Source organism: Cervus canadensis, chromosome 1, assembly GCF_019320065.1.
Source record: "Cervus canadensis isolate Bull #8, Minnesota chromosome 1, ASM1932006v1, whole genome shotgun sequence".
NCBI lineage: Eukaryota > Metazoa > Chordata > Mammalia > Artiodactyla > Cervidae > Cervus > Cervus canadensis.
The window spans coordinates 65439759-65455086 of NC_057386.1; the positions used below are offsets into that span (position 1 = coordinate 65439759).

A 15328-nucleotide genomic window follows, 5' to 3' on the forward strand; every position below is an offset into this window, starting at 1 on the left:
TGCTTTTGAACTGTGGTGTTGGAGAAGACTCTTGAGAGTCCCTTGGACTGCAAAGAGATCCAACCAGTCCATCCCAAAGGAGATCAGTCCTGGGTGTTGATTGGAAGGACTGATGCTGAAGCTGAACAACTCCAGTACTTTGGCCACCTCATGCGAAGAGTTGACTCATTGGAAAAGACCCTGATGCTGGGAGGGATTGGGGGAAGGAGGAGAAGGGGACGACAGAGGATGAGATGGCTGGATGGCATCACCGACTCGATGGACATGGGTTTGAGTAAGCTCCGGGAGTTGGTGATGGACAGGGAGGCCGGGCATGCTGCGATTCATGGGGTCACAAATAGTCGGACATGACTGAGCGACTGAACTGAACTGAAAACAGCTTTACAACAAATGCTAAAGGGACCTCACTAGGCAGGAAACACAAGAGAAGGAAGACTTCCAAAAACAAACCCCAAACATTAAGAAAATGTCAACAGGAACATATATATCAATAATTAGTTTAAATTTATTATAGATTAAATGCTCCAACCAAAAGACACAGAATGGTTGAATGGATACAAAAACAAAAAAGACTCATATATATGCTGTCTACAAGAGACCCACTTCAGACCAAGAGATGCACACGGACTAAGAGTGAGGGGATGGAAAAAGATATTCCAAGCAATTGGAAATCAAAAGAAAGCCAGAGTATCAATTCTCATATCAGACAAAACAGACTTTAAAATAAAGAATAAGAGATAAGAAAGGACACTACACAATGATCAAAGAATCAATCCAAGAAGACATCACAACTGCAAGTATTTATGCACCTCAATACATAAGACAAAGACTAACAGAGATAAAAGAGGAAATCAAAAATAGTAGTAGGGGATTTTAATATCCCACTTACACTAATGGACAGAAAATTAATAAGGAAACACAAGTCTAAAATGACATATTAGGACAGATGGACCTAATGTATCTTCAGCACATTCCATCCAAATACAGAAGAATACACTTTTTCTCAAGTGCACATAGAACATTCTCTAGGAGAGATCACATCTTGGGTCACAAATCAAGACTTGGTAAATTTAAGAAAACTGAAATCATACCAAGCATCTTTTCCGGTCACAACACCATGAGATTAGATATCAATTACAGGGAAAAAGCTGTAAAAGACAAACATATGGATGCTAAACAATACACTTCTGAATAACCAAGAGGTCACTGAAGAAATCAAAGAGGAAATCAAAAAATACCTAGAAACAGATGACAATGAAAACACAATGACCCAAAACGTATAGAATGCAGCAAAAGCAGTTCTAAGAGGGAGGTCTATAGCAATACAGTCCTACCTCAAGAAACAAGAAAAACATCAAATAGACAATCTAACATTATACCTAAAGCAACTAGAAAAAGAACAGCCAAAAAACCCCAAAGTTAGCAGAAGGAAAGAAATTATAAATGTCAGAGCAGAAATAAATGAAAAAGAAATGAAGGAAACAATATCAAAGATCAATAAAATTACAAACTGGTTTTTTGAGAAGAAAAAAAATATTGACAAACCATTAGCCAAACTCATCAGGTAAAAAAAGAAGGGGACTCAAATCAACAAAATTATAAATGAAAAAAGAAAGGTTAAAACAGACAATGCAGAAATACAAAGGATCATAAGAGACTACTGCAAGCAACTATATGCCAATAAAATGAACAGCCTGGAAGAAAGGGACAAATTCTTAGGCAAGTACAAACCTCCAAGGTTGAAAAAGGAAAATAGAAATTATGAACAAACCAATCACAAGCACTGAATTAAAAACTGTGATCAAAAATCTGCTCCCCCTCCCCGCCACCAAAAAAAAATCCCAGGGTCGAATAGCTTCACAGGTGAATTCTAGAAAATGTTTAGCAAAGAGCTAACACCTGTCCTTCCCAAACTCTTCCAAAAAGTTGTAGAGGGAGGAACACTTCCAAATTCATTCGATGAGGTCACTGGCACCCTGATACCAAAACCAGACAAAGATATCACAGAAAAGGAAAATTATCAGCCAGTATCACTGACGAACACAAATGCAAAAAGCCTCAAAAAAATACTAGCAAACAGAATCCAGCAACACATACACCATGATCAAATGGGGTTTATCCCAGGGATGCAAGTATTCTTCAATGTATGCAAATCAATGTGACATACCATATTAAGAAATTGAAACATAAAAATCATGATAATCTCAAAAGATGCAGAAAAAACTTTTGACAAAATTCAACACCAATTTATGATTAAAAAAAAAAAAAGCTCTTCAGAAAATGGGCACAGAAGAAAGCTAGCTCAACGTAAGAAGGGCTACTCAGGACAACCCTCGACCGTCATTCTTCTTGTGTGTGCATGCCAAGTCGCTTCAGCCATGTCTGACTGATTGCAACCCAATGAACTGTAGCTTGCCAAGCTCCTCTATCCATGGTATTCTCCAGGCAGGAATACTCAAGTGGGTTGCCACGCCCTCCTCTAGGGGTCTTCTCAACCCAGGATTAAACCTGCATCTCTCTTTTACATCTCTTGCATTGGAAAGTGGGTTCTTTACCACTAGTGCCACCTGGTGTGAAAAAAATGAAAGCATTTTCTCTAAGATCAGGAGCAAGACAAGGATGCCCACTCTCCCCACTATTATTCAACATAGTTTTTGAAGTCCTAGCCATGTTGATCAGAGAAGAAAAAGAAATAAAAGGAATCCAGACTGGAAAAGAAGTAAAACTCTCACTGCTTGCAGATGAACTAACAATAGACATAGAAAATCCTAAAGATACTATCAGAAAATTACTAGAGCTAATCAATGAATCTAGTAGTCACAGGATACAAAATCAATATACAGAAAACCTTTGTATTTCTCTATACTAACAACAAAAAATCAGAAAGAGAGATTAAGGAATCAATCCCATTCATCATGGCAACAAAAAGAATAAAATACCTAGGAATAAACCTAATTAAGGAGACAAAAGACCTGTATACAGAACACTATAATACATTCATAAAAGAAATCAAAGATAAAAGAAACAGGTGGAGAAAGATATCATGTTCGTTGGATTGAAAGAATCAATATTGTGAAAATGATTATACTACCCCAAACAATCTACAGGTTCAATACAACCCCTATCAAATTACCAATGGCATTTTTCACAGAACCAGAACAAAAAAATTCACAATTTTTATGGAAACACAAAAGATCCTGAAAAGCCAAAGCAATCTTGAGAAAGAAAACTAGAGTTGGAGGAATCAACCTTTCTGACTTCACACTATACTGCTGCTGCTGCTGCTGCTAAGTCACTTCAGTCGTGTCCGACTCTGTGCGACCCCATAGACGGCAGTCCGCCAGCCTCCCCCGTCCCTGGGATTCTCCAGGCAAGAACACTGGAGTGGGTTGCCATTTCCTTCTCCAATGCATGAAAGTGGAAAGTGAAAGTGAAGTCGCTCAGTCGTTTCCGACTCTTAGTGACCCCATGAACTGCAGCCCACCAGGCTCCTGCGTCCATGGGATTTTCCAGGCAAGAGTACTGGAGTGGGTTGCCACTGCCTCCTCCGTCACAGTATACTACAAAGCTACAACCATCAAGACAGTATGGTACTGGCACAAAAGAAATACAGACCAATGGAACAAGATAGAGAGCCCAGAGATTAACACAAGCACCTATGGGTACCTTATCTTTGATAAAGATGGCAAGAAAATCTCTTCAATAAGTGGTGCTGGGAAAACTGGACACTTACATGTAAAAGAATAAAATTAGAACACTTCCTAACACCATACACTAAAATAAACTCAAAATGGATTAAAGACCTAACTGTAAGACCAGAAAGTATAAAACACTTAAGAGGAAAATGGGCAGTACACTTGTTGACAGAAGTTGCAGCAAGATTCTCTATGACCCACCTCCTAGAGTAATGGAAATAAAAACAAAAATAAACAAATGGGACCTAATTAAACTTGGATGCTTTTGCATAGCAAAGAAAGCCATAAACAAGATGAAAAGACAACCTCCAAAATGGGAGAAAATAAGTGTAAATGAAGCAACTGACAAAGGATTAATCTCTACAAGCAACTCATGCAGCTTAATATCAGAAAAACAAATAACCCAATCAAAAGATGAGCAGAAGACCTAAAAAGACATCCAAAGAAGACATACAGATGGCCAATAAACACACGAAAATATTAAAAAAAAATGCTAAACATTGTTCATTATGAGAGAAATGCAAATCAAAACTACAATGAGGTATCACCTCACACCAATCAGAATGACCATCATCAAAAAATCTACAAACAATAAATGCTGGAGAGGATATGGAGAAAAGGGAACTCTACTGCACTGGAATGTGAATTGATCACTATGGAGAATAGTATGGAAATTACCTAAAAAAATAAATCTAGGAATAAACTACTAAATGATCCAAGGATCCCACTACTGGGCATATACCCTGAGAAAACCATAATTCAAAAAGGCACATGTACCCCAAATGGTCACTGCAGCAGTATTTACAATAGCCAGGACATGGAAGCAACCTAGATGTCCATCAACAGATGACTGGATAGAGAAGTAGTGCCATATATACATACACACACACACACACACACACACACACACACACACGCACACACATGCACACGCGCGTGCACACACACACACAATGGAGTATTATCCAGCCATAAAAAGGAACTAATCTGAGTCAGTTCTAGTGCGGTGGGTGAACCTAAAGCCTGTTACACAGGATGAAGTCAGTCAGAAAGAGAAAAACAAATATATATTAATGCACGTATATGGGATCTAGAAAAGTGGTACTGACGAACCGATTTGCAGGGCTGGAACAGAGATGCAGTCATAGAGAGGAGACTTGTAGATGTGGTAAAGAGGAAGGAAAGGGGGGATGAACTGAGACAGTAGCACTGAAACATATACGTTACCACGTGTAAAACAGAGAGCTCGTAGGAAGCTCTTACATAACACAGGGACTGCGCCCCAGTGCTCTGTGACAATCGAAAGGGGTGGGAAGGGGTGAGGTGGTAGGGAGACTCAAGAGGAAGCAGACATATGTAAACTTGTGGCTGGTCACATTGTTGTATGGCCAAAAGCAATAAAACATTGTAAAGCAATTATCCTCCAGTTAAAAATAAATCTAAAAGAAAAGCCCAGACCAAGGCTTATACTTTTCTATGTCCCACCTGTGATGCCCACAGTGAGGTAGCTGAAGTTTGGGCTCACTAAATCTCCATTTAACAACACAGTCCTCTGTATCTGTGGGTTCCACCTCTGCAAATTCAACCAATCACGGATTGAACATATTTGGAAAAAAATTTCAGCAAGTTCCAAAATGCATAACTTGAGTTTGCTGCACACTGGCAACTATTTACATTGTATTTACAATTATTCACTTAGTGTTTATATTGTATTAGTTATCATAAGTAATCTAGAGATGATTTGGAGGATGTGCAGACATGCCTAGGTGATATGGAAACATCATTTTGTATAAAGGACTTGAGCATCCTCAGATTTTGGTATCTGCTGTTATTTTGGAACCAATACCCCACAGATACCAAGGGATGACTGTAATTACACTGAGGTCTTCATGAATTGATTTAACCAGTATTTTTATTCATAAAGGTAACAGTTGGGCCCTCAAGAGCCTTGGGAAATAGAGAGAGACTGAGGGCATTTTCCAGATTTATTCAAACGCAAAGTCAAGATCAACGGGTAAGAAATTTGGTCAAAGTTAAAGAAATGGCTGAAACACAGCTGGACCACGAGTGTACTCATTTTACAAAAGAAAATGTTTAATAACTAAACTCCAGTCCCTCTGACAAACTTACCCTTACCCTCAACTCTGTATTTTTCTGCACTAAACGAAAGGGACTTCCCTTGTAGCTTAGTCAGTTAACAATCTGCCTGCAACACAGGAGACCAGGGTTCCATCCCTGGGTCAGGAAGATTCCCTGGAGAAGGAAATGGCAACCCACTCCAGTATTCTTACCTGGAGAATCCCATGAACAGAGGAGTCTGGCAGGCTACAGTCCCTGGGGTTGCAAGAGTTAGACACGACATAGCAACTAAACTGGTGCCACCAAATGAAAGGCACTATGCGTCAGCACTCAAGTGCAAAGCCAAAGGTAGTTACTCAAATTATCTGGAAAACTCCTGTATTACTTTCTTCCCATTGCTAAAGCAAATGTGCCCTTAGTATCCAGGGCAAACCCATTAAGATTTTAACAGTTGAAAGTCAGAGAAAGGGAAATGCATAAAAAGAACCTTAGAAGCTTTACAATGAATGGTGAGAAGAAGCTACAAAGTGTCAACGGCCCAGAAGCAGAATTGATTTTGTTTTTGATCCAAACTGTGTCCCTGTAACTGCTATAATCTACAGGCTCAGTGCTTTAACTAATGTGCTATTTCCGGCCACAGGAAGGAATTGGGTAGTCATTAAAAAACTGTCACATAAATAGCCACTTACCAGCTCACCTGGGGAGTGTAATGGTGGACAAGTAGTAAAGAATGCCGACTTTATTTTTCTCCGTGTAAACTCTCTGAGGGAAGGGGCAAGCTGGTAAATTTCCTGATCATTCAACCCTTAATTAGTCATACAAGTAGATCCAAGAAGAGTCACAGAGAAGTCAAAATGAATAACAATAATTTTAAAAAACCTTTTATAAACAGCTTTGTAATGAATTCAGATACTTCTAGCTACCTTCTTTCCTTAAATGACTGAGGGACCACAAGCCTGAAAAATGGTAGAGCACAGAGGTCAAATACATTAGTCTTGGAGTCATGGGACCAAAGTCTAAGTACTTGAATGGAAAGTCACTAGTCATATAACCTCAGGCACGCTAACGATTTTCCATTCCCTCATCTGTAAAATGAGGAAGCTAAAACTAACTGCCTTACCAGTTTGTGGAGGAGATGAAATGATACACAGCATTTGTAGTATTCAGGACAGCAATTGGCAAATACTTAATAAATATGTCTTTCAGTATTGTTAGAGTTTAAGGACTGAATTAAAATCAGCAGGAGAAGGGAAAGAAAGAGGATGTACTCACGGTCAAGTGTATTGCAAAGTGATATACAACTCACTTGAAGGCCAACTGCTACTCCTCTAAAAATATCTGGGGAACATTCATGTTCTGTAATTGCTTCTGTGAAAAGCAAGGTTTTTAACCAGCTACCTATTCTAGGAAAACAAGAAGAGAAATCTGCTTTTCTTCTTACCTAAAAAGGTTTCCCCCCTACCTTTCTGGAAGCCTTGTTGGTTACCTGTCACACGGGTAGGGAACCATGGATCACCCTAATAGAAGCCTCTAAGGCTACCTAACCAGCAGAGAGGGTGGAACTCATACATTACCTGCGCCCAGTGGTTTTTAAATACAATCATGCATGTTTCTGGGTCAACTCCCTGCAGGCTCACCGCCCTCTGGATTTTGCTCTCTGTCGCAACAGATGACATCATAAGCCTTCATAAATCAAATGCTCCTAAGTCATATTTAACTTTCATGAAAATTTGGTAGGTAGCCACTAGTTTTCAAGTATCACAGTAGAAATGTAACTTCTTCACATTTCATTGTCACCTTCTGAAACCTGTAATGACAATAACAAAAAAAGAAATTCCATTACATTCATATATTAAATAGGATATGATTAAATTAAAATCAAAGCACTGACATTCTCAAAGTCCAGCACCGAGCAAAATATCTACAAAATAGACATTTAAGCTCAATCCAAAGCCTTTCTTATATTTTTCTCTCACTTTGCTACTAAAAATATAAAATGATGCTACCGAAGCTACGTGAATAAATTCAAAAATTATTGAGTTTATTCTCTCTACTACCATCAACCACAACCCCCTAGATTATTATTCTAAACCATTCAAATCTAGTTTCAAGCAATAAACTATGATTATCAATGTTGGTGGTGTTTTATGACTAAAATAAATAGCTTGCTATAACCTAGGGCAGTTATGGCACAGCACCCAGACTGCCGCGTCCAATAATAACAATTTTTTTAAATCAATGACTTTCATAATGGAATTTAAAACATTCTCAGTCATTTCGTGGCTACAAACTAAGTTAAGGTTTCTAACTTCCCTGAAAAATAAATATAAAAATAGAATTCCAAGTAACCTGGACAAATCAGAAACGATCCATCAAAAACAAGGTAGCGTTTACTTAGTGTAAGTAAAGCACAGCACGCTTATCAATGCAAAGTAGCAGCTTATTTATCAATGAAAAATGAATTATGCGGATAAAATACAAAGTCAAGACTCCAACAGAGTCAGTGAGGAGAAAAAAGATACTGAGGTCACAGAACATACAGGGAATGTTGTATCCAGTTGTGTGGAGCTAACTCTGACAAAAGCAGTAAGGTATTAGTATTATCTCCTCAGTTTCGTCAGCCCAAAGAAGGGCTGAATACAGGCATGGGAGTACCATACCGCCTTACCCGACTCCTGAAAAACTTGTGCGTCAAGAACTAACAGTTGGAACTGGACATGGAGCAACTGACTGGTTCAAAACTGGGAAAGGAGTACATCAAGGCTATATATAGTCACCCTGCTTATTTGACTCATATGCAGAATATATCACATGAAATACCAGGCTGGATAAAGCACAAGCTGGAATCAAGATTGCTGGGAGAAATATCAATAACTTCAGATGTGCAGATGAGACCACTATAATGGTAAAAAGTGAAGAGGAACTAAAGAGCCTCTTGATGAAGGTGAAAGAGGAGAGTGAAAAAGCTGGCTTGAAACTCAACCCTCAAAAAACTATGATCATGGCATCTGGTCCCATCACTTCATGGCACATGTAAGGGAGAAAAGTAGAAGCAGTGACAGATTTTATTTTCTTGGGTTCCAAAATCACTGCAGTCATGAAATTAAAAGATGCTCCTTGGAAGGAAAACTATGACAAACCAAGACAGTGTATTAAAAAGTAGACATACTAGTTTATGGAGAACAGTGTGGAGATTTCTTAAAAAACTGGAAATAGAACTGCCATATGACCCAGCAATCCCACTTCTGGGCATACACACTGAGGAAACCAGATCTGAAAGAGACACGTGCACCCCAATGTTCATCGCAGCACTGTTTATAATAGCCAGGACATGGAAGCAACCTAGATGCCCATCAGCAGATGAATGGATAAGGAAGCTGTGGTACATATACACCATGGAATATTACTCAGCCGTTAAAAAGAATTCATTTGAATCAGTCCTAATGAGATGGATGAAACTGGAGCCCCTTATACAGAGTGAAGTAAGCCAGAAAGATAAAGAACATTACAGCATACTAACACATATATATGGAATTTAGAAAAAAGGTAACGATAACCCTATATGCAAAACGGAAAAAGAGACACAGAAATACAGAACAGACTTTTGAACTCTGTGGGAGAATGTGAGGGTGGGATATTTCAAAAGAACAGCATGTATACTATTTATGGTGAAACAGATCACCAGCCCAGGTGGGATGCATGAGACAAGTGCTCGGGCCTGGTGCACTGGGAAGACCCAGAGGAATCGGTGGAGAGGGAGGTGGGAGGGGGGATCGGGATGGGGAATACGTGTAAATCTATGGCTGATTCATATCAATGTATGACAAAATAAATAAATAAAAATTAAAAAAAAAAAAAAAGTAGACATATCATTTTGTCAACAAAGGTCTGAATAGTCAAAGCTATAGTTTTTCCAGTAGTCATGTATGGATGTGAGAGTTGGATCATAAGGAAGGCTGAGCACCGAAGAATTGATGCCTTTGAACTGTTGTGTTGGAGAAGACTCTTGAAAGTCCTCTGGACTGCAAGGAGATTAAACCAGGCAATCCTAAAGGAAATCAACCCTGAATATTTATTGATGCTGAAGCTGAAACTCCAGTACTTTGGCCACCTGATGCAAAGAGCTGACTCTCTGGAAAAGCCTCTGATGCTGAGAAAGATTGAAGGGAAAATGAGAAGGGGGCAGCAGAGGATGAGATGGCTACATAGCATCACCAACTCAATGGACATGAATTTGAGCAAACTCCAGGAGATAGTGAAGGACAGGAAAGCCTGGTGTACTACTGTCCCTGGGGTCGCAAAGAGTCAGAGATGACAGAGCAACTGAACAACAACAACAATAGTTCAAAATGGTTGTGTTTTTTTTTTTTAGTGTACAGACTAGAGAGAGTACAGGGGAAAGGAATTATAATTATCAGAGCACTGAAAAACAAAGTCTATGATAAAATTTTCAGACGCACAGTGACAAAAGTGTGTTTCTGTTTTTTTTTAAGAGGCTATTTTCTTTCTTTCTTTTTTCAATATTTATTTTTGTGGCTGCACTGGGTCTTAGTTGCAGCATGTGGGATTTTTAATTGCAGCATGCAGGAGGATCTAGTCCCCTGACCAGGGATGGAACCCAGTTCCCTTGCATTGGGAGCACAGAGTACTTGCCACTGGACCACCAGTGAAGTCCCAAGACACTATTTTCAACTGCGTAACATGAAAGGTATTACAAGAAGAACACTGATCAAACTGATCAACTATTCCTCCTATGAACAATGAAATGTGAGAGGGGGACTTAAGGTGACGTTCAGGTTAGACTTACAAGTTCTTTGTGGGAAGTAGAGCGAAACGCTGGAAGACAATTAAAGGAATATGCAAAACAGGTATTGGGTTGACCAAAATGTTCATTCAGGTTTTCCATAAGCTCTTATGGAACCAAATGAATGTTTTGGTTAATGCAATGTTTCTGCTGGGGGGTGTAGAAGATGCACCAGCCAACATCAAAAGAGCTTTAAAATAAATTTTAGTACATAAGAATAGAAAACTTGTAAGAATTAGTCATTTGAGGAAAGAAATGCTTTTTAAGGAGAACGTCAGAGGAATAGGTATGCAGAAAGAGAGAGGCCTGCTGGAAGGAGGACTGTATACCTGATATACCTGAAAGGAACAACTAAATTCTATCTTCCATGATTTAGTGAAGTCGCTCAGTCGTGTCTGACTCTTTGCGACCCCATGGACTGTAGCCTACCAGGCTCCTCCATCCATGGAATTTTCCAGGCAAGAGTACTGGAGTGGGTTGCCATTTCCTTCTCCGGGGGATCTTCCTGACCCAGGGATCAAACCCAGGTCTCCTGCATTGCAGGGAGACGCTTTACCATCTGAGCCACCAGGGAAGCCCATCTTCCACGACTATTTGTTTTATTAAGTAAATTGGTGAATTCCCCAACGTATAATTCTTAATGATACAAATGTGCTTTCAATGAGACACTGTCGGATGACAATCATGGCTCTCTGCCACTGAGAGGCATATTTCAATGGGCCCGGCTGGTGTTTAAACATCAGGAATGGCCGTCCACACACACACACAGGTACATGTTCAAACTCACACAAACACACATGCGCATGCATGCACACTCCCTATGATCCTCCCGCCTCACCCTGATTAGCAGGCTAGCCCTTCTAGACAACATCTCAGTGTGCAGCCTTGTTTTAAGTGATAAGAGATAAAGCAAATTCTGGTTCAACTTCCTTGTTGTCCTAAATACTGTATCTCTATGAAAATGTCCAGGTCTCTCATTTGAATGATAACAACAAGGAAATCAGAGTGCCTGGGGTTTTTCCAGAGGCTGAAAAAGTAGAAGACTCTCTCAGATGCCTTCCAGCTCCAGGATTCTCAGATTCTTCCTCGAAGGCGTTAAGGGAACATAAACCATGCCAACTGCCTCTAAACCAAAAATAGAAACGCGCTTTCTAAGATGCTTTACGTTAGTTCTCAAGGGACTTCACATGCCTGTTTTTCAAAAAACAGACAGGACAAATATCTCAGCCAAGGCCACAATCTTACTAGTTAGATCTTTTTTTTTAAATATTTAAAAATATTTCTTCATCTCCACTGCTACCACCTTAGCCCAAACATCCCTTCTCTCTGATCAGACCTATTACAACTGCTTCTTTTTTTATTTTAAGCATTTATTTATTTTTGCCAAGTCCTAGATGCAGCATATGGGATCTAGCTCCCTGACCGTGGATGGAATCTGGGCCCCGCTGCATCGTGAGCGTGGGGTCTCAGCCACTGGACCAGCAGGGAAGTCCTGCAGGTTTGTTCTGATAGAGATAGAAATGTCTCTTGACTCCCAGTCCAGTGTTCTTTCTAGAAACTATATTCTCCTTTGTAACACTTGTAATCCCTGACCCTAGTCCCTTAAGGAAACTGTATCTTCTCTGAAAAAAACACATTTCACTTGGTTGATGCTTATCCAGTCATACTCTTGAGGCAGATGCCTGGAAAATATAAATACGCCATGATTATAGAAACCACAACATCGAGAGAACTTGGGAGAGAAGGGAGAGAAAGAGAAGACAGAAAGTCGTGTTTGGGACAGGAAAGGCCGTATCAGGAGCCCCTGTCAATGAAAACACCACCCAGCACCCAGAGGCCAGGTGGGTCTTCCCACACTTTCTCACTCCCGGGTTAGAGCGGCGAACCGCTGGCACGGCCCCGGACAGCGCAGAGCTGAGAGCACCGGTTCCATACTTGTGAGTGATGTGTAAGAACGTATTTCCTCAAGCACCAAGGTTTTCAACCTATTTCTGCATTTTCCCATTATCAGCCTTTCCTTTTTCCAATTCCAAGTTTTTTCTTTAACTCTCAAATAACAGCTAAACTCCCAAGTAAAGACAGAGGACAAAACTAAGCAAAAGGCTGTGAGCAGACAGGAGAGGCTACAGGTGTCAGATCACACACACATGTCACACACCATCACTGGAGTCACCCCTCTGGCCCTCTGCTCTCTTCAGCCTCAGGCGTCTGGAGCTGGGAATGGTCAGAGCAAAGCTCACTGCTCCTGGCCCACATGCCACCCGTTCTCCCCATAAATACAAACGTGTGCATCAACTCGAATTTCATGCCCAAGAAAAAGCCCTAGAAATCATTCAGCTCTTAAAGGAGTGATGTTTTTTCCATTCTTCAGACAAACCACCACCAATAAAAAAAATACCCAAATGACTTTTTTTCCCACAGTGGTTGCGAGTGGTATTGTGGTGTGATAGTTGAGGTTTTTGGTCTTGGAGTGGAGAAATGAGCTGTCAGAATACATGTCTGCCTGTCTGTCTGTATATATTTATGCTGAGATATCAACACAGGTTCTATACTGCAAAGACAGAACTGACTACATTATTTCCAAAGACACTGCTGAGTAGCCACATTTATATATCTCATTAATAATTATATATAGAAATATTTTCCATCAATAAGGAGGGAAAATTTCTATTAAATGTTATTGAAAACAGAATAACTGATAGAAGAATTACCTGTGTCTTTATTTGCCCTTTTTTGAAAGTACATATTTTTATTTGATTTTGAAAAAAGCACAAACATATGTTTCCATATCACAGAATTATAAAATATACCACATAATCACAAAAGCCTAGATTCTAGTCATATAGATCATACTTCTTTCCAATGTAAAAATTCCTTCAATGTCACTCCCAAATGGACCTCTAATTTCAGTCTCTCTCAAGAACTACAATACTTACGAGAGCTATAAATGTGTCAAAATCACATTTTTTCCCTGAACTACCAGTGACTGTATTTTAATATAGCTCTCTTCACTATCAGGCTGAACTTACAAGATACACATTTTGGTATTTAATAAAACATTATCTCATACCATCACCAAAAAAAGCAAAAGAGTTTCCAAAAAAACCTACTTTTTCTTTATTGACTACACCAAAGCCTTTGACTATGTGGATCACAAACTGTGGAAAATTCTTAAAGAGATGGGAATACCAGACCACCTTACCTGCCTCCTGAGAATCGGTATGCAGGTCAAGAAGCAAGAGTTAGAATTGGTCATGGAACAACAGACTGGTTCCAAATCGGGAAAGGGGTACATTAAGGCTGTACATTGTCACCCTGCTTATTGTCCCCCTGCTTATATGCAGAGTACATCACACAAAATGCCAGGCTGGAAGAAGCACAAGCTGGAATCAAGACTGCCGGAAGAAATAATCTCAGATACTCAGATGACACCACCCTTATGGCAGAAAGCAAAGAAGAACTAAAGAGCCCCTTGATGAAAGTGAAAGAGGAGAGTGGGAAGTTGGCTTAAAACTCAACATTCAGAAAATGAAGATCATGGCATCCAGTCCCATTACTTCATGGCAAATAGATGGGGAAACAATGGAAACAGTGAGAGAATTTATTTTCTTTGGCTCCAAAATCACTGCAAATGGTGACTGCAGTCATGAAATTAAAAGACACTTGTTCCTTAGAAGAAAAGCTATGACCAACCTAGAGAGCATATTAAAAAGCAGGGACATTACTCTGCTGACAAAGGTCCATCTAGTCAAAGCTATGGTTTTTCTGGTAATGATGTATGGATGTGAGAGTTGGACTATAAAGAAAGCTGAGCGCCGAAGAATTGATGCTTTTGAACTGTGGTGTTGGAGAAGGCTCTTGAGAATCCCTTGGACTGCAAGGAGACCCAACCAGTCCATCCTAAAGGAAATCAGTCCTGAATATTCATTGGAAGGACTGATGCTGAAGCTGAAACTCCAATACATTGGCCACCTGATGCAAAGAACTGACTCACTGGAAAAGACCCTGGTGCTAGGAAAGACTGAAGGCGAGAGGAGAGGGGATGACAGAGGATGAGATGGTTGGATGGCATCACCAACTCGATGGACATGAGTTTGAGCAAGCTCTGAGAGTTGGTGATGGACAGGGAGGCCTGGCGTGCTGCAGTCCATGGGGTCACAAAGAGTGGCACATGACTGAGCAACTGAACAGGTCTCATACCATCCTTCAATTTAACATATTTAAATATCCTTTTCCATATTTAAATATCTGTGTAGTTGCTAAGTCGTGTCCAACTCTTTGTGACCCCGTGGACTGTAGCCTGCCAGGCCCCCCTGTCCATGGGATTCTTCAGGCAAGAATCTTGGAGTGGGTTGCCATCTCCTCCTCCAGGGGATCATCCTGACCCAGGGATTGAACCCACATCTCCTGCATTGACAGGAAGGTTCTTCATCAGTGAGCCAGCAGTGAAGCCCCTAAATCTGTTTGTTTCTATTTTACATGTGCATTCATTCATGTTGCTTTTAAATTGCACATAAGTGATATCATACAGTATTTAAATATAATATCTTCTAATAATGGATTATTTTTAAAAATCCTGAAGAGAAAGAAATGGATGGTGACCTTAAGGAGAGACATAGCTTAGGGAACATTTTTGTTAAGGGAAAAGTGATCCTATTTGCAGATCTAATGAAAAGGAATCAACTATCATGGAGAATTAGAAGATACCCGCCACCCACCCACCCACCCCCCCAACACACACAGATTCTGG

At 40.0% G+C, this 15328-nt stretch overlaps 1 protein-coding gene across 3 annotated transcripts in view; it reads right to left on the minus strand.

The window, feature by feature from the left end:
- Window positions 1-15328, minus strand: part of FHIP1A (FHF complex subunit HOOK interacting protein 1A) — a 288999-nt gene that overhangs the window by 104762 nt on the left and 168909 nt on the right. For all 3 annotated transcript variants that reach the window (XM_043484596.1, XM_043484579.1, XM_043484588.1), the window contains one exon: window positions 7349-7581. In XM_043484596.1, coding sequence (XP_043340531.1) covers window positions 7349-7453 — 105 coding nt within the window. In that variant the 5' untranslated portion in view covers window positions 7454-7581. The remainder of the gene's footprint in view (window positions 1-7348; window positions 7582-15328) is intronic.